Genomic DNA, 21,338 nt, shown 5'->3' on the forward strand with positions numbered 1-21,338 from the left:
CTCCCCTGTGCCCAGAAAGCCCACTCTGTACCAGCTGGTTCTCTTTTGCTGAACTTGAAAGCTAGCAGGGAGGAAGTAAAGACTGAGGTTGGGGGAGATATCAGGTCACATGACAAGAATAGCAATCTGGGATATGCATTTTTCAGGGCAGTGTTGGCCTTGATGGGGTGGGTGTGGAATGGGAGGGAAGTGAGTAAGAATGGGCTGTCCCTTGAAGGTGCTGCATAAAACCAGTTGTCTTTTGAAACAAAGCAGAGACTGGAGAACCAAGCTGAGTGCCTGCTAAACCTGTCCTCCCAGCTAGCCAGGGGTATTGCTCCCACTGGGCACCATGGCCCTGAGCTCGGTGGGGCTACCATCTGTATGTGCTCTCCTGCTGTATCTACCCACTCGAGGCCAGAGCGTGGTGGATCCTGTGGTCCCTGATGTCCCCTTTGCTGCCATTTGGAATGCTGCCACTGATATCTGCCAGACACAATTTCAAGTCAGCATTGACCTGAACACCTTCCATATCGTGGCCAACCCAGGCCAGGTCTTCAAGGGGCCAAACATGACCATCTTCTACAGCACCCAGCTGGGCCTTTACCCCTCATATACATCTGAAGGGCAGCCTGTTAATGGAGGCCTGCCACAGAATGCCAGTCTCTCTGCCCATCTGGCCAAAGCTCATCAGGACATCTTGGCTTCTTCGCCCAAACCAGACTTCCAAGGCCTGGCGGTCATCGATTGGGAGTCGTGGAGCCCACTGTGGGCTCGAAATGGGGGCTCCAAGAACATTTATCGAGAATGCTCTCGGGAAATGATAAGAGAGAAGCACCCAGACTGGTATTCTTGGTGGGTGGAAAGTCAGGCTATAGAGCAGTTTGAGGGGGCAGCCAAGGCCTGGATGCTGGATACCTTGAAGTTGGGGGAGTCCTTGCAGCCTGAGGGACTCTGGGGCTACTACGGTTTCCCTGACTGCTACAACTATGACTTCCAGAGCCCCAACTACACGGGCCAATGTCCCCCAGGGATTGAGTACCAGAATGACCTACTGCAATGGCTGTGGGAGGAGAGCCGTGCCCTCTACCCCAGCATCTACCTGTCCCCAGAGCTGGCAGGCAAGGGGCGTAGCCTGCTTTATGTCCGCTCAAGGCTTCGAGAGGCCTTCCGGGTGGCGGACAACACCCACAGTCCTGGTCGACACATCCTGCCATATGCTCAGATATTTTACGAGACCACAGATCACTTTCTTCCTTTGGTAAGAATTTCTACAACTCCCCCCTAGCCAGCCAATCCATCCATATAAGGCTAGAACCTGGGGCCTGGTATAGGGGCCTCTGAGCCCCACCTTCATTGAGAGGGAACCCCAGCATTGGGCTGAGATGCTAGGGAATGCTAGCTTCGGTTCATTACCCTCTCATCCCCATGAAGCCCAGTAAGTAATGCTGGTGTGATCTGCTAATTTCACCCAGGACTCAAGGAGCAGTCATGGAAGCTCTGCTTCCCCCCTCCCCCCCCCCCCCCCCATTGACTCTATAATCCCCCAGCAATGGGTTTGTTCTCTGCAGGAGGACCTGGAGCAGAGCATTGGAGAGAGTGCAGCCCAGGGAGCAGATGGAATTGTGCTGTGGGTCAGCTGGGGGAACACCAACAGCAAAGTAAGGAAGGCCTGAGGTTTGAGAGACCCCTTGGGGGAGTGGGCAAGGCCTGGGGGGCTGGTATCTACAGGGAGGGTCAGTGGAAGCATCTGAGAAAGCAAGATGGCACCTCTGACTCTTCCCCAAATCACTGGGTCACTGTGAGGACTGGGCAGCCAGGGAGACTGTGTGTTTGTGTTTGTGAGCGTGCCCTCCATCAGCCTGTCACAGATGGCTGATGTTCCTCCATAAGAGCTCCAGTCTTCGAGATTCATGGTTGATACTCAACCCCCAATAATTCAGGCTGAATACTTTTCTCAAGTTTCAGGAGGGCACTGGTGACTTGGGGGGTTAAAAGGAGTATTAAAGGAAGAAAAAGAGGGAAAGAGATCTGGGGAGGGTAAGCCTGACTACAGACTCAGGCCCTGGCTGTTCCCTTCTGTGGAGTTAAAAATTATTCAACCTACAATAAGAGAGACTGAGGCAGAGCTCTGAGTCAATGGCACTTTATTAAAGGTCCATGGTCCCCTCTGATGAAGTGGACCTCAGATCTTTCTCACGATCTGAGATGCCCCCTCCTTCCAGAGCTCTATTTTTATATAAAAGGCTAGATAACTAAACATTCAAGAACAGCTATACCAAATACAGAATAATTCCATTGGTTGACCTATGATGATTGGGCTAAAATAAACAAAACAATATCTCAGTAGGGTCACAGGCTGGGCAAAGCAGGAAATGTCTCCACTGACTAGGTGGTCACAGGATGGATAGGCTTCTCCTTAGGTCAGGCAGGAGCTACACATATGTTCCAAGAATATATTGGGAGACTTTCCATACCATGCCAGCTACCACCCATGCTTGGTTTGGTCATGGCATTTGATGGATGGAGATATCTTTGTCAGCATTCTTATGGTTATGCAAGTGAGCTGAGCAGCTGATAGACAAGGGATGAACATTAAAGTCTGAGGCCTATTATAAGGAAGGCCCTTCTAGGAGAAACTATATTCCTATGTGATGTACACAAAGTATGGATTAATACATTGCTTATTCTTGCCCAAATATGCAAAGAAGCATGACAGAATCTTATGGCTCTTGAGGGCCCAAAATGACGTATTAGCAGAGGGGTCACAGATTGGGTGAAGCATGGAGCATCTTCACTGACTGAGGGTCTTAAGATGGTCACCTGCTCATGTTTGACAAGACAGAATGGTTCAGAGGTACAAAAATAAATGGGGGGACTTTCCGTGTCACTTCTGCCACACTGGACTTGGTCACTGTGATAAGGAAAAACAAGGGTGGAGGTCCTCTATTTAACTTCCTATGATTAAGCATGTGAACTTACAGTCTGCAGCTCACAGCTCTGGGGCCAGACATACACAACTACCTCTACAGAATCATATGAAAGTGATTGATACTTATTGGAATAGAGTAGGGGTCCTCAATGAATCAACTTTCTCACTTCCCTTTAAGAAGGGGCCTAAAATAAGTTCCAGTTCTACAAAGATTCCCCAAAGTCCCTAAAGGTATCTTCTGAGACTTCCTGACAGCCCTGGGGGCAAGTAGCCAAGGCTGGCACTGTGGCTCCTAATGCCTCTAGGCCTACCCAGTCAAGCTTGGTATTGAGGCAGCCCTCTTTTTGTCCACAGAAATCCTGCCAGGCTATCAAGAACTACATGGACACCACTCTGGGCCCCTTCATCCTGAATGTGACCAGCAGTACCCGCCTCTGTAGCCAGGCTCTGTGCTCAGGGCATGGGCGCTGTGCCCGCCGCCCAGACCACCCCAACGCCTTCCTCTTCCTCAGCCCATCCAACTTCTCCATCCGGCGTCAGGCAGTCAGTGGGCACCTGGGGGTAGAGGGCTTCTTGACAAAGGAAGCCAGAGTCAAGATGGCAACCCAGTTTGAGTGCCAGTGCTACTCAGGCTGGGATGGAGAGCAATGTGAGCACCAGGATGGTCACTGAGTGACCACTCCCTTCCCCTAGTGTAGAAACTGGCATCAGCCAGGTTAGCTCAAGTCACTGACACATGGAGTTACAATCATATAGACATAGGAGATCCCACCTACCCAGTCAGAAATGCAAACATTAATAGTCAATCAATCAAGTATTTATATATGGCAGGGATGCTAGACAAAGGCAAGAGTCCCTGCCCTCTCAGAGCTTGCAATCATTCTCATCCAGAAATGTAGATAAACATGGACCAGGACTTTCCCAGAGGTAAAGCCAAGAAGCCTTCCAAGTCTCTCCCCTAGCGTTTATTTCAGAACTGGACACAGTAGGAAGTTCAGTAAATACTGCATTTGCTGAATGAATGAATCCACATATAATGTTAATCAGAACCCAACCAAATAATCTATCTGGTCACTGCTGTGTAAAAGCATCCAGAAATACTCACATTACTTGTAACATACTCACGTATGCACATGCATGCCAACAGCCACAAGGAGGCAAAGAAGGCAGAACTGGGGGCCGGGTGGTCCTTAGAGGAGTACTGTACCAGCAGAGGCAGGGGACTTGTTCAAGGTCATACGGTAAGCTCCTGGAGAATCAGTGCTAGATACTAGGCCTCTCCATCCAGAATTCTTTTCAGTTGGAAAACCCTGGAGCTTCCCCCACACCTCCTTTGTCGGACAGGGACAGTCACCCACTGAGTCAGTGACACACGGTACAGTCATACTCACAGATCCAACCTGGGAGTAGGGGGTGTCCCCCATCTACTACATCTACCCCCCCCCCTTACTCCTTCCGGTTTTTCTCTCCACCGCTTTGTGCTCCCAGTCATAATAAAGCTAATGATTCGAAGGACAAGGACTTTCTTTGCCTTGGAGTGGTAGCTGCTGCCTCAAGCTCTAGAGTCCTGGGTGGAACAGATGGATAAATCAGAGGAGGAATCAGACCCAGTCTGCCTCTCCTCCTCACCTTTCCCACCAGGACAAGGAGATTCTATCTCCCTGCGTGCGGTGTGCTGGCCGCCCCAGGTGGGGCTAAGGGCAGCTCTAAGCACCCCTCCCCCACACTGGAAGCAGTGCTGTGTGCTGGCCGCCCCAGAGGGAGGAAGGCAGCTCCGGACCCCTCTCCTCCCCATTGGAAGCAGGGCTGTGTTGTGGCCTCCCCAGGGGGGGGGAGGGCAGCCCTGAGCACCCCTCTCCTCCCCATTGGAAGCAGGGCTGTGTTGTGGCCTCCCCAGGGGGGAGGAGGGCAGCCCTGAGCACCCCTCTCCCGCGTTGGAAACAGGGCTGTGTGCTGGCCGCCCCAACGGGGAGGAGGGCAGCTCTGGGCCTCCCTCCTCAGGCCAGGGGGAGGGGCCTGAAGTCCTCTGCTCCCATATCAGCGTCACCCGGCTGTCTGGGCTTCCAGTTCGGCCTCGGGGCAGGGAGTATTGGCCATTTGCGTGGGTGGTGGCACTGGTGTGGAAGTGGGAGGTATAACGCTTTAGAGTCAGGGCCCGAGAAAGAGCAGCTCCCTGCAGGGACTAACCGCCAAAGCTCTCTTTCCAGAAGTGCAGGATTCAGTAACTTCTTCCACCCGGAGGCTGCAGCCCCTACAGAGATGACGATTGGGGCATCCTGGTCCGGGCGGTAAGTTTTCAGGTCACAGTTCGTTGTCCTGTCCTACCTCCTCTCTCCAGCCTTATTCTTCTATTTCCCCAGCCCCAAAGTCTCTGCCCTATTCCCCTATCTCCCAGTCCCATCATTTTAGCCTGCCGCTTCAATGCCCTATCCCAGCATCTTCCTGTATTCTCCCTTATCTTTCTGTCCCCCTTCCCTCTCCTCAGGCCTGCCTGACCATCACTTTCTTATTCTCTGATCCCCATTCTTTTTTTTCCTACAGCACAGGTCTAACCATCTCACCCCCACCCCCACTCAGTAATGATTCCCAGGATCAAATAGTCAGCCCTTTGCTGGTCCCTTCATAACCTGACCCCTTTTCCAGTCTTCTTACATTTTATTCCCCTCCACGAATTCTGCAGTTCAGCTGATTACTGTTCCTCACATACTCCATCTCCCATCTCTGTGCCTTTGTAATGGCCATCCCCCATGTCTGGAATGCCATTCCTTCTCTTACTTGACTCCTGGCTTCCTTTAAATTCAGCTCAGGTCCCTGCTGGTCTCACCCACACTTCCCACCCCACTTGCTAATGCCTTCCATCATTGATTACCTTCCATTTTCTGTCAATATCCTGAACCTTCCTGGTTGTTGATATGTTATCTCCCACATCAGAATATGAACTCAAGGGCAGTGACCTAGTTTTTGTCTTTCTTTGTGTCCTAAACCCTTAGCACAATGCCTGGCACATACTTTTTTTTTTTTTTTAAAGCAATTGGGGTTAAGTAACTTACTCAAGGTTACAAGGCCAGTTATTTCTGGGTGTGGTGGTATCTGAGCCCGGATTCGATCCCAGGTCATCCCGACTCGGGGGCCAGTGCTCTTACTCACTGAGCCACCTGACCGCCCCTATACTAGGGCTTTTTAAAATTATTGTTCAATCTTGTCCAACTCTTTATGATCCCATTTGGGGTTCTCTTGGCAAAGATACTAGAGTGATTTGCCATTTTCTTCTCCAGCTTATTTTACAGATAAGGAAACTGAGGCAAACAGGATTATATGACTTGCCCAGGGTCACACAGCTATTAAGAATCTGAAGCTGTATTTGAATTCAGGTCTTTTTTCCTACTGTCCCCTCATTCCTTTATTCATGTCTCCTTATCTTCTTGTTCTTTGACCCCATTCTTCTATCCCCCTGTTCCCCAGTCCCCATTATCCTGACCTCATTGTTCTGTCTCCCTGACTATACTCTTTCCTCTTGTTCTCCTCCTTCCCCTCTCTCTGTCCCTATGCTCTTTTACCAGTCAAAACAAGGTCAGGACCAAGGTCAGGGCAGATCCCATCTTTCTCTACTCTCCAAATGGCCTGACTCTGTGACATTTTGTTTGCCCCTTCTCCTTTTCTAGGCATAGGAACATCTCACTGAGGGGTTGGTAGGCAGATATGGTATTAGTGGGTTGCCCATTCTAGTTACTGCCTAATCTCAGAGTTCCCTTCATAAATTGTGTTCTAGTAACTGTTCAATCTGGGGGCTCCCTGAGTAACCTGCTGACCTTGCCATGGTGTCTGATGCCAGGGAATCCAGCCTCTAAACTAGGGAATGTTTAACCTGAGAGTCGTCTGGTTGTGTGTGTTTGTGTGTGTATGTGTAAGCTTGTCAGCAGAGTCTGAAAGCAGATGTTGAAACCAACTCACCAGCCACTCTCCTGCCACAACAGAATGTGATCTGCTGCTTCCACCATGCATCATGGCTCCAGGAGACTTCATGGTTTTCATCTGTGCCCTTTTGCTGATCCTTCTAGACCTGAGCCAGAGCTTAGGAGGACCTGTGCTTCCCAACACCCCCTTTGTTGCCATCTGGAATGCCAACACCTATTTGTGCCAACAGAAATTTCAGGTGAACATCAGCCTGGATGCCTTCCATGTGATAACCAATCCAGATCAGGTCTTCAAGGGACCAAATGTGACCATCTTCTATAGCACTAAGCTGGGTATTTACCCATGGTACACACCTGCTGGGCAGCCCATCAATGGGGGCCTGCCTCAGAATGCCAGTTTCTGGGCCCATCTGATCAAGTCCTATAAAGACATCCTGGCCACTTTGCCTGAGCCTGACTTCAAGGGAGTTGTGGTCATCGACTGGGAAGAATGGCGCCCTATTTGGGCCACTAACTGGGACTCAAAGAAAATATACCAGGAGCATTCTCTAGACCTGGTGAGAGACAAGCACCCAGACTGGCACCCATCCCAGATAGAGGAGGTGGCTAAGAAACAATTTGAGGAGGCAGCCAGGGAATGGATGGTTGGCACCTTACAGCTGGGAAAGTTCCTGCGGCCCAGGGGACTCTGGGGCTACTATGGTTTCCCAGACTGTTACAATTACAACTTTCAGAACCCCAACTACACAGGAGCATGCTCTAAGGAGATCCAACTCCTGAATGACCAGTTGTTGTGGATGTGGGAGCAGAGCCGAGCCCTCTACCCCAGCATCTACCTTCACCTGCAGCTGGCTGAAACAGGGAAGTCCCTGCTGTTTGTCCATGGGAGGCTGCAAGAAGCCTTCAGAGTGGAAGGGAGTACCCGGAATCCTGGCCGGCCCATCTTGCCCTACGTACAGATCTTTTATGATAATACAGATCATTTTCTGCCCTTGGTGAGCACTTTCCTCTGTTCCCCTCCCCTCCTAAGTTTCAGTTTCCTGTTAACAAGCCCAGAGCCCATACCCTGAGCCCCAAGCTAGTCCCAGGACCTCCTCAGAGCAGCCCATTCCTACCTTGAGGCTTCTGGGAATGAACTTTGCTTTTGCCGTCAGACCAAATTTCAAGGAATTGGGCTCCCCTTTCCCAATCTGTGGGAGATCACTCTCCTGACACCTGACATACTCATTGGTGGGCAGGTCACTGTTCCAGTGAAGCATCATGGTATAGTCGAAAGTGCTTGATTAGGAGTCAGGAGCCCTGCTTTTGAATCCTGCCTCTGACACTTGCTAACTGTGACCTTGGACAGATCATTTGACTGGTCAGAACTTCATAGTTTACTCACCTGCTAAATGAGCATGATAGTCCTTGCAGTATATACAGGGGAGATTCAAAAGAAAGCACTTTGTAAACCTTAAAAACAGAGGTAATTCAAAATATTATAAACCCTTGCTCTGCTGTTAGGTGTAGTCTCTCCAGGTATGAGGAGAATGGCATGTCCCTTTGTCCCTTCATGAATTGGGGGAGGGGCAGATGTTAATACAATCACAAAGGCATTTCTTCACTTTTCTACATTCCTTCATCCCCCAGGAGGAGCTGGAGAATACCATTGGGGAGAGTTTGGCCCAGGGTACAGATGGAATTGTGGTATGGATGAGTGAAGACCATGAACACACCAAGGTAAGTGGGCCTGGGAGAGGCCCAAGGGCTCAGTGTCAGATGTGGACAATGTGATAGCAGAGATGCACGTTATAAAAGAGAGAAAGAGAACATGACCAAGTTGGGCACACAACTAAAAAAATCCCTGGAAAACCAACAAAGTAAAAAATCCCAATTAAATATCAAAACAGAAATCCTAGAACTCAAGGAAGAGATGAACAAAATCAAAAGCCAAAGAACCCATTAAATTAATAAATATAACTAGCGGCTTAAAAAACCCAAATAAAAATAGATAAACTATTAAGCTAATTTGATTTTTAAAAAGTAGAAAACCAAATTACCGGTGTCAAAAATGAAGAAAGATAAATTCATAACCAATGAAGAAGAAATAAAAGAGATAATTAGAAATTATGTCCAATTATATGGTTATAAAACTGATGATCTAAATTAAATAGATGAATATTTACAAAAATATCAAATGCCCAGATTAACAGAACAAAAAATGGAAGACTTAAATAGCTCAGTATCAGAAAAAGAAATTGAACAAGTCAAAAATTAACTCCCACAGGAAAAAAACCCAGCACTAGATCGATTTACAAGCAAATGCTATCAAACATTTAAAAAACAGTTAATTCCAATACTACAAAAGCTGTATGGAAAAATAAATAGGAAAAGAAGAGGTCATTTCCTAGCTATGTATCCCTGGGCAAGTCAATTCACCCTGACTGCCTCCAAAAAAAGGGAAAAGAAATGAAAAGAAGGGGTCCTGCTAACGTTTCTTTTATGATACAAATGTAATATTTATATCTAAACCAGGGAGTCAAAATAGAGAAAGAAAACTACAGAGATGCCCATTATGAAGCCCTCCTTAGAATAAGAGAACCCAGGCTGAAAGGTCAGGTTCCTCTGAATGAGTTCTTACAATCCTAGTGGAAAGAAGAAGACACCTTTATGTGCAGGGCACAACTAGCACCTGGAGACCAGTGGGGTAGGGGTGGGGGATGGCAGAAGGTCCACAGACTCAGGCATCTCTGCCTCCCTCTTCCTGAGATTTCCCTACCCCTAAGATTACCCTGAAGGGGTGAGGCTGTCCCTGAGCCTTCCTTAAGTCAGGCAGAGCCAACTTGGCCTGTTCCTAGGGATGTCCAGATGAGGCTGTCCTGATCCTTCCTGATATTCTGGGTGTGCCCAGGCAAAGCTAGCATGGAAGATGATCCTGGGGGTGTCTGGGTAAGTCTGGTACTAAGGCTGCCTGCTTTGTTCCCCCAGGAATCCTGCCAGGCCCTTAAGGACTATGTGGACACCACCCTGGGCCCCTTCATCCTGAATGTAACCAGCATCGCCTACCTCTGCAGTGAGGTGCTGTGCTCAGGCCATGGCAAATGTGCCCGCCACCAACAGCACCCCCAAGCCTTCCTTTTCCTCAACCCAGCCAGCTTCTCTATTCATCACCAGCCAGACAGTGGGCATTTGAAACTTCAAGGTTACTTGGCACAGGAATCACTGGCCAAGATGAAAACAGAATTTAGGTGTCGCTGCTATACAGGCTGGGCTGGGAAACACTGTGAGCACCAGGGCAGCCCCTGACTCCTCTGAAGAAACACAGCCTTGGGTAGGAGCAAGGGAACAGCTGAAGGGGTCTCTGATCCTCTTATTCTCTGCAGGCCTGGTCTGTTGGGAGACAGCTTCCTCCCTAAAACTACCCTGTCACCGCCTCCCACCCTTCAATGATCATCACTCTGCAATATATTAGCTGTGTGACCTTGGACAACTTAATCCATCTGTCTGAATCCTGGGGTCCTCCTCGGTCAAAGGGAGATAAGAGAACCTTATTGGGTTGTTAGAAGGAAAGTGCTTTATATACCACTATAGAAATCAGAACAGTGTTATTCCAAGGAACACAATTCTTACAAATCACATTGAGGGGAAAGTTTGTTTCTCATACTTCATGATGGTTGGTCCCTGGGTCAGTCTTTCCCACTGGGATAAGAGGCAAGAAGGGAGAGCTGACCATCGTCAGGGGCCACTGTACTCGTATCCAAATACTTGCCTTCAATGACAAAAACCAATAATTTTATACAGCTGTGCAATGCTTTGGTGAATATTAAAAAGAAATGATCAGTTGAAGCTTAGCAACCTGTCCAAGGACCATTTCTGTCTGAACTTCATTGAACAAGATGAGAATGATTTTTTCAATAATAATGATGAGGATAGTAGTAAAGAAATGTTAAGTGAAGATATTGACCTTTAGAAACTAAGCTCCCTTTCCCTTCCACGTGGCTTTCTTTAATTGTCAGCAAATTCAGAGCTCCAGGTGTGTGTGTGTTGGGGGGGGGTGTCTCTGACTGCAAATCCAGAGAAGACAGGCAGTCAGTCAATATACAGCCTGACTCCAATTCCAGCAAGGGCTCAGAGCTTAATTTTTACAATACTGGTCCCTTCCTTGCCTGGGTCTTGCTCAGTATACATGTGTATCTTGATAATAGCTGATGTTCCTATAACTTGAAGATTTGCAGACTATTTTATTTTATGTGTGAGAAAAAAAGAAATTAAGTTATTTGCTCAAATTCACAAGAGTAATAAAATCTAGGGTGAAATTTGAACCCCAGGTTTTATGACTCTCCACCATACCACACTGCCTCACCCATTCTAATAGCATATACTACCACAGTCCCCCTCTTCTGCAAAGAAGGAAGGGAGGTTTTGGTTTTTGTTTTCATCTCTTCTTCAGGACCAAGCAGTATTATTCTGATTAGTGTATAAATTTACAATGAAAGGCATGAAGACTTGTGGCATTGAAAGCTGGCCTTGGAGTTAAGAAACCCTCTTTCAAGATCCCCCTCTGACATCTGTTGATTATTGTGACCCTAGGAAAGTCACTAAACATCTCAATGCCTCAGGGAACTCTCTCAGCCTGATTGGGAGTAGTTGTTCATCCACACTGGTAGAGGGAATTTCCTTACTGGCACCAATGAGATCACAGGTTCAGTTGAAAAATTTAAAAACATATATCCATAGATGAGCATATGTCACAGATCATATGTATACAAGTTGAAAGAGACCTTAGAAGTCATCTGGTTCAACCCCCTTATTTTATAGATGAGGAAACCAAGGCTCACAGGAATTGTGACTTTCTCAAGGTCACACAGGTAGCATCAGAGGGGGTAAATTTTGATGGTCAAAAGCTACTTATTAACTTGGGGTTTACTAGCTAGATTTCTTTCTCAAAGACCAAGCCTTAAACCCAATTCACTCTGGATCTTTTGGATTGGATCCTATCTTTTGGAGAGGTCCCTTTCCAAGCAACACTTTTAATGGTTATTTTTTTGGACACTCTTGGCTCAGCAAATGTAAACAGTAACTTTCTTTTGGCCAGTAACCCTGATGGTCTTTCCCTCCAAGTTTGATTTTTTTTTTTTTAATTAAAGGGTTCATCCCTTAACTCTTTTTTTTTTTTTTGCCTTTTTGGAGGGCATTGGGGTTAAGTAACCTGGCCAAAGTTTCCCTGGGTGTTTGTGTGTGTGTGTGTGTGTGTGTGTGTGTGTGTGTGTGTGTGTGTGTGTGTGTGTGTGTGTGTGTGAAGTGTCTGGGGCGGGAACCAAACTCGGATCCTCCTAACTCCGAGCTGGTACTTTACTCACTGCACCACCTAGCTGTCCAGCCTTGACTCACTTCTTAAAGAGACTATTTTATGAAGAACTCACGCAATTCACATGGTGGCCAAAAGAAGTGATATTAGGACATTCACAAGGTCTCTCAACTTTGGAATTGATTGTGTGATATGGGAGACAGTGGCACAGGACTGCTCACCATGGAGTACTCACATCAGAGAAGGTGCTATGCTCTGGCAGCAAAGCAGAATTGAAACAGCTCAAAGGAAACTCAGGAAGCACAAATTAGGAGTGTTCACCCCAAATGTTCACATGGACTATTTGTGCCCCAACCTGTGGTAGAGCATTCTGAGCTCAAATTAGTCTGATCAGCCACAGTCAGAGACACCGAAACTTGACTAGCATAGCAATGTCATTTTGGTCTTCTTGGTGAATGTAGGACTACCACCACCAAAGAAGCCTATTCACTGAATGGGTGTTGTCTCATTCAAAGTGAGAACTTGAAAAGACCTTAGCTTAAAAAGACCAAGGTCTCTCTCTGCATCCTGGGCCATCTCCAATCGTCCTGATGGATATCTGGCCACTAGTCCCAGATGGCTCTGGAGGAGAGAGTGAGGCTGGTGACTGCACAGCCCTCCCTCACTCAAATCAAAGTCAATTGCAGGTCATGTCATTATCTCCCTGAGGTCACGGTCCTCTTTCAGAATGAAGGACAAACCACAATCACAGCCACAACCTATGAGTTATAATAAACATAAATTTATTCATAAGGAGGGATTTTTTTAAATGGGTATGAATATTTTTTGAGCCCCTTGGGTTTTCCTAGACCCAGCCCCAGGTAAGCACCTGCTAGCACTGTCATTGACGCTGTCGTGCAGACCCAGGGTCGGGTACACACAAACACAGGGTGGTGGTCAGGGGGCTTTCTCACCAGATAAAGTGAACAACGCTGTTCACTAACATTTTGCACTGAGTGCCAAACACAGGCATGCACAGTCACACGCACACTCATGCAGAGCACGCACACACATGCACAGGCGCACACGCTGATGCAGGGCACGCGCACACACACGTGCGCACACTCCAGACCGGGCACTGCCGCGTGAATTGCCCCGCCCCGGTGCCCAATTGGCTGGGGGCCTGAGGGGCCGGGACAGACTCCCCATGGTGCGCTGACCGGCAGCTGCTGCTGTGCGACCTCCTCACCGCTGGGTGGTGAGCGCGGGGCTGCAGGAAGGGGGAAAGCGTGGAGCCTGGGCCGGGAAGCAACCTTCGCCGAGGGAAAGCCGGAGCCCGGAGGCAGCATGTCAGTATCACGCCCCGCCCCCTCTCCTCTCCCACCCGACCTGGCCTCGCGGCCCTACCGCTGTGTCCATTTGCCCGCCGTGTCCATGTGTCCGGCTGGGTGGCCTCCCCGTCCTGTGTCCATGTGTCCTCTCTCCCGCAGTCCTCCCCCTGTGTCCCTCCACCCGCCCTCCCCGCGTGTCCGTCTGTCTGCCGTCCCGCCCGATGTCTGTCTGCAGAGTCTTGCCTTAGACCCCCAAGGGCACCCCCTCTTTGTTAGAGGGGTCCTGGGAGCTTCCTTGCAGGCACCGTCTGGTCAATGCGCCTTCTTTCCTTCAGGGAAATTTTATGAAAGGGAAAACTGAGGCTTAGAAGGATTTGAGGAGGTACTGAGCCCTAGTCACAGGGAAGAAAGTCCTGGGAGCATTCCATCAACCCCCAGGAATAGAAAAATGGGGAAACCAACACCACTTTCGCCCTCCCCGGTCTTGTCTTGGTCTTGATAGGGACATTTAAGGGAGGGGGGAAGAACAGGGAGAATCAGGTGGGAGCTGGCTAGGGATACTAGCTTCTTAAAACCCCCACCTCCACCCCCAGCACAGCAGGGGTTAAGTGTGCCTGGGTTACCCCCATCCCTGTGGGGACAGGAAACAGCTGAAGCTTCCTTCTTCAAGAAGGGGTTCAGACTGAGCAGAGGAGCAGGCACCGTTCCCTGAAGGCAGCAACGAAAGGTGGGTCCTTTTCCTTCATCCTGGGTCCCCTCCCTCCCTTGGCTTCTTTGACTCCATCTCTGGAAAGAGGATAAGTATTTAAAAAGGATGATGGGGGAGCAGAGAAGGGCACAGTAGTGGTACATTGTGGAAAGAGTCCTGAGCTAGGAGTCTGGAGGGCCTGGTTTGAGGTCTTATCATTGCTATGAACTGGTGGTTCATGTGTTAACCCAGTTAAGTTCCTTCACCTCTCTGGGCCTCAGTTTCCCCATCTGTAAATGGGAAAGTTGGCCTGACTGATTTTCTAGAATCCTCTGGGTCTCCCTTTCCCCATCTATAAAATGGGAGTGTTGGTTGGGCCAATTTTTAGAATCCCTTCCATCTCCAATGTTCAGTGGTTCTGAGGCTGGAGTCATCACTGGTCCATAGTGGTTTGATGAGGAGTCTGGACCGACCTTACCCATGGGAGTTCCCATATCAGCCATCTCCCTCCTGGGATGTAGATTTCTAGACTGGGCAGAAGCCAGAGAGATTGATTCTCTTTCCCTCCCCAAACAGAGACACAACATTTTGCTGTCCAGATACCTGTCTCCCAGACTTTGAGAGTGAGGGAGATCATGGTTTGGGAGACCCTGATGGAGAAGGGGTGAAGGCTAGCCGTTGGGACCTAGTCTGTGTGGGGAGGAAGCGGGGAGTCCTTATCTGTGCAGCTCTGCAATCCCCTGGTGAAAAGCAGAAGTCAGCCCAGAGATGAGCCATTTGGAGCCCCTCAGGAGGGAGAGGGCCCAGGCCTCTATTTCTCTCCCCCATCAGCCCTGGGGGCTCTGACCTTCCTAACTACCTGATCTCTCTCCCCTTCATATTGACCCTCCACCTTTCTGGGAGCCTCAGTTTCCCTGGCCCAGGTGATCTCTTGGTGGAGGTCATCAGAGACCTGAGATTCTTGGATCTCAAGTCCTTCCTGTGAGCCGAAGTGGAGGTGGAAGAGGGATTTGAGGATTTCTATTTAGGGCTTGGGGAACCTGTTCTTATTGTCAGTAACCTTTTGTCAGCTGTTCTAGGAGAAGGGTTTCCTCTTCTAACAAAGCCGACAGAGCAACATAAATAATTCCAGACCCACAGATAATCCAAAAATAACTTTGATTTGGATCTTTAAGGAGTTTATAGGAGGCTGGTTGGTGTTTATTTCACAGGAATTTTTCCTCCCTGAACTGAGTTCACACTGGAAAAAAGAAAAAAAGAAAAAGCCAGGACAGCGACCCAATAGAGACCAGGCCATAAAAGGATTGGTAGGTTTGGGGGGGGGGGGCGGGGTATTGTTTTGCCTGGACCAGAGAACTGGGGAATCAGGGAGGGAGTGGTAGTATGACCTCCATATTCAAGTATCTGAAGGGTTGTCCAGCAGAAAAAGGATTAAGCTCTCAGAGCCCCAGAGAACAGAACTAAGTGGCATAAATGCAGACTTAGGTATAATTTAGTAACTTCCTAACAGTGAGAGCTGTCTGGTAGGTAGTGAGCTCCCCGTCATCACTGGTCTCTCCTAGTTAGTGGAAGCTGAGTGACCATTTGTCTGGTATGCTGTAGAGGGCATTCTCATTGAGGTCTCATCCAGCCCTGACCTGCTGGGATTCTTGTGAAATGTCAGCTCTGGGTACTCCACAGGAGGAGAATGGAGAGTTGGTCATAGACTTCGAGCAGCAACTCCTGACTGGAAGCTGGATGATGGCCTCTTTGTCTTCCTTGGCTTCAGGCCCCAGCTTCGATGGGCTGACCCTGGAGCCAGCCCACCTGCATCCAGAGCTCCTAGATGCCTGTGCTGACCTCATCAACCAGGAGTGGCCTCGGAGTCGAGCATCACGCCTGCACTCTCTGGGCCAGTCTTCAGACTCCTTTCCCGTATGCCTGGCCCTACTGGGGCCACCCCTTGCCCCTGGGGCCTTGCCCACGGTCCTGGGCCATTCCCGCCTCTCCAGAGTCGCTGCCCACGAGCACAGCCTATTGGTGGAAACTGTGGTCGTGGCTCGGGCTCTTCGGGGTCAGGGGTTTGGCCGACGCCTCATGGAGGCCACCGAGGCCTTTGCCAAGGCACGGGGCTTTCATCAGCTCCACCTGACAACACACGACAAGCAGCATTTTTATGCCCACCTGGGCTACAAGCTTGGGAAGCCGGTTCAGGGTGTGGCCTTCAGTAGCCCTCGGTCTGCAGCTATCTTCCACGCCTTCTCCCAGCTTGCCAGCCCTCCGGAGCCTAAAGCCCCCAGGCCCTGCAGGAAGACTGCTAGGACACCTTCTACTTCTGACTCCCGCCCTGGGCCCAATCTGCCCCCTGCACCACCCTCCCCTCCTCCTTTACTTTCTCCCCTTCTCAGCCCTCCAGCTCTCTCTCCTACAGGCTCCCCACAGCAGAGCCTGGTGGAGACACCATACAGGGACATCCGGGGCCGTCCTATATTTTGGATGACAAAGGAGATCTGACAGAGTTGGCCTCCTGGCCTTCCAACTGAGGACAGAAAGAAGGAGAGAGTGCAGGGAAGGATTGCAAAAAATGGCCAGAAAAGATGATTGAGAAGGCTGCCCCGAAATCTTCGCAGTGCCTGAAGCCCATTTCCTTGGGGGTGCTGACAGCCTGGCTGCTGGTGAAGGCAGAAGATGGGACCATCACCTAGTCTTGTCCCAGCTTTCTTTTGGGAGGAGCAAGGAGGAGTTGGGGGGGTTCCAATCTCAGAGTGCCAAAAACATGCCCAACAGGCACAGGAGGATGAGAGGCCATGGAGATGATCATGGCATACTCATGGGTTCTGTAGCACTTTGTGACACCTCTCTCACAGTGTCTCCTTGAAGGAGGGGCTGTACATATGTATTATTGTTCCCATTTTCTAATAGAGGAAACCTCATGTTAGAGTGGCAGATTAGACCTGAAAAACCGCAAAGCTGGGATTCCATCCCAGGCTTCTCTTCCAAATCCAGCACTCTGTCATACTCAGACACTGTGTCAGTTGCCTCACAGAGCCTAAGTTCAATGACTGGGCCTGGGTTGGATCTGAACAATGGGCAAAGGTCTCTGCACATAGTAGGTGCTCATAGCACACAGTGTTGGCTGGATTTGTTAAATTCTTAAGCAGCAGGGCTCTGTGTGAGCAGCACTAAATAAAGCAGCCCCGTCATGGGGACCACATGGCTAGGGTCTCTCCTTTGTGTTTATTTCACCCCTTGGTCAGCGGTGTGTAACCTCTTACAATATCTCTCCTGGCTTCAGTCCCACTGGACTCTCCCTTCCCACCTCTTCCTCAGACTAGGCCCTCGCCTCCCCAGGAGTCTAAGTTTAACTTTTCTCTCTTCCTGACTTGAAAGGAGCCTACAGGGTCAATGAGAGGGATGTAAGGGAAGATCAGTGAGGATGCGGGCAGGGGAGGCCCTGTGTGACTCAATGAAGGATGTCAGGGACCCAATCTTTCCTTATGACCAAGACTCCTGCCCCTCACTCTAGTTTCCTCTCTCCCCTACAGGTCTCTCCTTGCTGGGCCCAACTATGAATGGGGGCTGCTATCTGGTGGCCTGGACCACCCTATGCCTGGTGGGTGGGTGGGCGACCTCATGGCATCTGGGCCGCCCCTTCACTGCAGTGTGGAATGTGCCCACAGCCCGATGCCAAACTCACTTTGGCCAGTCCCTGCTCTTGGAGCCCTTTGGCATCGTGCACAACCAGGCCCAGCACTTCCGTGGCCAGAACATTACCATCTTCTACAAGAACCAGTTTGGCCTTTACCCCTATCTGGGGCCCAGGGGTGTCCTCCACCATGGAGGTATCCCCCAGGCTGTTCCCCTGCACAGGCACCTTGCCCTGGTCACCAGCCAGATCTCAGGCCTCATGCATAAGGGCTTTAGAGGCTTAGCTGTGCTTGACTGGGAAGAGTGGCACCCCCTCTGGAGCCGGAACTGGGGACCCCGCCGAATCTATCGAAAGGCATCTTGGGCCTGGGCCCAGCAGCAGTGGCCGGATCTGCCTCCTAGGCAGCAGCGCTTAGAGGCTCGGGCTGCCTTTGAGTGGGCAGCTCGGGCGCTGATGGAGGGCACCCTGCAGCTGGCACAAGCACTTCGTCCCAGGGGGCTGTGGGGCTTCTATCGGTTCCCTCTCTGTCGAAGCCCCTGGTGGGGCAGGCACAATTACACCGGAAAGTGCCAAATGGCAGACAGGGCCTACAATGACCGACTGCGCTGGCTCTGGGAGGCCTCTAGCGCCCTCTTCCCTAGCATCTACCTCCCGCCTGGTCTGCCCCAGATCTATCGAAAGAGCTACACACGACACCGGCTGGAAGAGGCTTTTCGGGTGGCACAGTTTGGGCACCCACATCCTCTGCCTGTGCTGGCCTACACCCGCCTCACTCACCTGGGCTCTGGGCAGTTTCTGTCTCAGGTGAGCCTTTGATCTGAGGGGAAGACACAGTCCCGATCTTCAGGGAGCTTTTGCAGCCCCTGGTATGGGGGGAGACAAGGGTGGCTGAACAACCTCTCTCCCTTCCCAGAATGACCTGGTTCAGACCATTGGAGTAAGCGTGGCCCTAGGGGTAGAAGGCGTGGTGCTCTGGGGTGACCTCTCTTTTTCCAGTTCTGGGGTGAGTCTTCTCCTTCCAGCCCCTGTGTCCACTCAAAATTCCCACTTATATTCTTAGTGCCCTAGCCTTGGAGGTTAGATCTAGAGCCCTAGATTTATTTATTTTGTAAATAGTACTTTATTTTTTCCAATAACATGTAAGGTGAGTCTTCTCCTTCCAGCCCCTGTGTCCACTCAAAATTCCCACTTATATTCTTAGTGCCCTAGCCTTGGAGGTTAGATCTAGAGCCCTAGATTTATTTATTTTGTAAATAGTACTTTATTTTTTCCAATAACATGTAAAGGTAGTTTTCAACATTTCATTTGTATAAGATTTTGAGGTCTAAATTTTTCTCCCTCCCTCCCCTCTCCCCTCCCCTAGATGGCAAGCAATCTGACATAGGTTATACATGTACAATCATGTTAAACATATTTCCGCATTAAGTCATGTTGTGAGAGAAGAATCAGGACAAAAGGGAAAATCCATGAGGAAAAAAAAAGTTCTGCATTCAGACTCCATAGTTCTTTCTCTGGATGTGGTTAGTATTTTCCATCACGAGTCTCTTGGAATTGTCTTGAATCATCATATTGCTGAGAAGAGCTAAGTCTGTCATCACTGATCATCACATAATGCTGTTACTGTGTACAGTGTTCTCCTGGGTCTGCTCACTTCACTCAGCCTCAACAGAACTCCGGATTTAGGGCTAGAAGCAATAATTCCTCCAGTTTATAGCTGAGGAAACAAAAGCCTAGACATGGCGGCTTGCTGACTGTCACCCAGCTTGTGAGTGGCGGAACTGGAATTTGAACTCAGGTCCTTTGACTCCAAATCACATTCTCTTTCCTCTGTGCCTCACTACCTAGGAACTCTAAGCCTCATACTTGTAACAGTAACACTGGCTGGCTTGTTTCCCTTTCCCTGCTTTTCTCCACCTCTGTAGAACACCAAAGTTGAATTAAGTGGTCGCCAAGATCCCTTCCAATATTTGATGCTTCATTGTTTCTTTCCATTCTAGGATTCTAGGAGGGAGTATATCTGACCATGGATCAAGGGGAAGGAGGGGGGTAGTTGGGCCCAGGCATCCAGATACGGTTCCCTTTGGGATGATGTTTCCTTCTTTCCCTTTCCTCTGAAGGATGAAGGATTTCTCTTTATCTTCCATCCTCAGGAGCAGTGCAGGCTTCTCCAGAGCTACCTGTCAGCTATCTTGGGCCCCTACTTAAACAATGTGACTAGGGCTGCCCAGGCCTGCAGCCAGCAGCTGTGCCATGGCAATGGGCGCTGTGCCCGACGGGAGCCCAGCAATGATGACGTCTTCTTGCACTTGGAACCAGCAGGTGCCCTGGGAACCCGCAGGGAAGACCCCGACAAATGGACCCACTTCCGATGCCTCTGCTACCCAGGCTGGGCAGGAGCTGCCTGCAAGGTGCCAGAATCTGGCACAGAATGAAGGGTGTAACCTTGAGCCCTGTCCCCTGAGGATTCCCGATTGTGGGGACAAAGCTATGCGCCATCTATATATCTCTGCCCTTGTCTTCTGAGCTTCCCTAAGGTTCCCACTGGCCTTTCATTCTCCCTGACTTCAAAGAGACTGGTTGTGGGGTCCTTTTCCTGCCTGTTTCCTAAAACTCCCTCTTCTGTTACAGGGCCTAGAAGTGTATCCCTCTATTCCTCTGCTGTGCCCGAAAGCACCGGATTTAGGAACTGAACAAATTCCCCTCTATCAGTGCCTTATATTCCAGATTTTTTTTTTTAAGAGAATTGGAGTTAGAGCTGGTATGTACCTCAGAAATCAAAACTTTAATTTTATAGATGAGGAGACTTGAAGCCCAGAGAGGGGAAAGGACTTGACCAAAGCCACAGCTATTTTTGCAGTTAGAATTTGAACACAGGTCCTCTGATTCCAAATCCAACCTTTTTTTTCTGTTACACTGTAAAATGAGGGGATTGAACCAAATGAGCTATAATGTGCCTTACAGCTGTAAATCCTAAAAAACTCAACTTTGTGGTTCCAATGTAATATTTGCTCTCGGTTTGTCTCTGGCTCTGGCTGACTTCCACAGAACAGCTACATCCTGGTTATCTTAACGTATGGCCGTGAGTCACATTCCTTGAACCTTGCAGCCCTGGATTCAAGGACGTGGGCACAAGGGCCATGCACTGGGAGCTAGCCCACCTCGGATTCGAGAGGGGGTCACAGGGTTTGTCTTTGTTTACCTCTGCTTTCATTCCACAGTTCGGTGGGGCCATAAAATCACTTCTCTCCGCTCTACACGTGTGCTGGCTGATTTTGTCCCTCTACCCCAAACATGATTTACTAGCGTGATAAAGAGAATGAACGATATTTGCACCGTCTAATTCATAGGATCGTCGTGGAGAAACTGCTCTACAAACCTTACAACGCTATAGTAAGAGTTACTATTACTGAGGATTATTCTTAGTAACAAGAGAAGCGAGCGCCCATGAAAGCGTAGACGCGTGGTGTCTCCCATCACCAGGCAGTTGAAGAGTTAACCTAGAGCTGGGACCGGGGCATTGTGGGCCTTTTAGTTCGCACACACCGCCTTACGTCTCTAAGTTCCCCTAGGGCGGGACTCCATTTCCCGAGATGCCCCGCT

General features: G+C 49.6%; 4 protein-coding genes across 6 annotated transcripts; all 4 read left to right on the forward strand.

Moving 5' to 3' along the window:
• The first annotated feature begins 218 nt into the window (after nt 1-218).
• HYAL1 (hyaluronidase 1) lies at nt 219-4,418 on the forward strand. Its single transcript, XM_069095655.1, has 3 exons — nt 219-1,240; nt 1,551-1,640; nt 3,266-4,418. The coding sequence occupies exons 1-3, from the start codon at nt 332-334 to the stop codon at nt 3,581-3,583; spliced, it is 1,317 nt and encodes a 438-aa protein (XP_068951756.1). The 5' UTR covers nt 219-331; the 3' UTR covers nt 3,584-4,418.
• Nucleotides 4,419-4,897: 479 nt separating this feature from the next.
• LOC138167061 (hyaluronidase-1-like) lies at nt 4,898-10,655 on the forward strand. Of its 2 annotated transcripts, none has more exons than XM_069095657.1 (4): nt 4,898-5,199; nt 6,821-7,820; nt 8,455-8,544; nt 9,793-10,655. In XM_069095657.1, exons 2-4 carry the CDS (start codon nt 6,915-6,917, stop codon nt 10,108-10,110), a joined length of 1,314 nt encoding a protein of 437 aa, XP_068951758.1. In that variant the 5' UTR covers nt 4,898-5,199; nt 6,821-6,914; the 3' UTR covers nt 10,111-10,655. The 2 variants fall into 2 exon arrangements, with proteins under 2 accessions (XP_068951758.1, XP_068951757.1); XM_069095656.1 differs by having other exon boundaries at nt 4,901-5,199; nt 6,886-7,820.
• Nucleotides 10,656-13,311: 2,656 nt separating this feature from the next.
• Nucleotides 13,312-17,306, forward strand: NAA80 (N-alpha-acetyltransferase 80, NatH catalytic subunit). 2 transcript variants are annotated; one of them, XM_069095660.1, is made up of 2 exons: nt 13,312-13,440; nt 15,791-17,306. In XM_069095660.1, the coding sequence occupies exon 2, from the start codon at nt 15,848-15,850 to the stop codon at nt 16,601-16,603; it is 756 nt and encodes a 251-aa protein (XP_068951761.1). In that variant the 5' UTR covers nt 13,312-13,440; nt 15,791-15,847; the 3' UTR covers nt 16,604-17,306. The 2 variants fall into 2 exon arrangements, with proteins under 2 accessions (XP_068951761.1, XP_068951760.1); XM_069095659.1 differs by lacking the exon at nt 13,312-13,440 and having other exon boundaries at nt 15,455-17,306.
• On the forward strand, nt 13,355-21,216 carry HYAL3 (hyaluronidase 3). Its single transcript, XM_069095658.1, has 4 exons — nt 13,355-13,440; nt 17,635-18,542; nt 18,652-18,741; nt 19,889-21,216. The coding sequence occupies exons 2-4, from the start codon at nt 17,658-17,660 to the stop codon at nt 20,168-20,170; spliced, it is 1,257 nt and encodes a 418-aa protein (XP_068951759.1). The 5' UTR covers nt 13,355-13,440; nt 17,635-17,657; the 3' UTR covers nt 20,171-21,216.
• Nucleotides 21,217-21,338: the final 122 nt, after the last annotated feature.

Source organism: Petaurus breviceps, unplaced genomic scaffold (assembly GCF_028583685.1).
Source record: "Petaurus breviceps papuanus isolate PSGF00001 unplaced genomic scaffold, PetGlider_PUasm1.0 227, whole genome shotgun sequence".
NCBI lineage: Eukaryota > Metazoa > Chordata > Mammalia > Diprotodontia > Petauridae > Petaurus > Petaurus breviceps.

Excerpts from the sequence above, each read along its gene's own strand:
- HYAL1 (XM_069095655.1), top strand. The coding sequence starts at position 332 with ATGGCCCTGAGCTCGGTGGGGCTACCATCTGTATGTGCTCTCCTGCTG. Across the intron at positions 1,241-1,550 it reads CAGATCACTTTCTTCCTTTG|GAGGACCTGGAGCAGAGCAT; the intron begins GTAAGAATTTCT and ends TGTTCTCTGCAG. Across the intron at positions 1,641-3,265 it reads GGGGGAACACCAACAGCAAA|AAATCCTGCCAGGCTATCAA; the intron begins GTAAGGAAGGCC and ends TTTTGTCCACAG.
- LOC138167061 (XM_069095657.1), top strand. The coding sequence starts at position 6,915 with ATGGCTCCAGGAGACTTCATGGTTTTCATCTGTGCCCTTTTGCTGATC. Across the intron at positions 7,821-8,454 it reads CAGATCATTTTCTGCCCTTG|GAGGAGCTGGAGAATACCAT; the intron begins GTGAGCACTTTC and ends TTCATCCCCCAG. Across the intron at positions 8,545-9,792 it reads AAGACCATGAACACACCAAG|GAATCCTGCCAGGCCCTTAA; the intron begins GTAAGTGGGCCT and ends TTGTTCCCCCAG.
- NAA80 (XM_069095659.1), top strand. The coding sequence starts at position 15,767 with ATGTCAGCTCTGGGTACTCCACAGGAGGAGAATGGAGAGTTGGTCATA.
- HYAL3 (XM_069095658.1), top strand. The coding sequence starts at position 17,658 with ATGAATGGGGGCTGCTATCTGGTGGCCTGGACCACCCTATGCCTGGTG. Across the intron at positions 18,543-18,651 it reads CTGGGCAGTTTCTGTCTCAG|AATGACCTGGTTCAGACCAT; the intron begins GTGAGCCTTTGA and ends CTCCCTTCCCAG. Across the intron at positions 18,742-19,888 it reads TCTCTTTTTCCAGTTCTGGG|GAGCAGTGCAGGCTTCTCCA; the intron begins GTGAGTCTTCTC and ends TTCCATCCTCAG.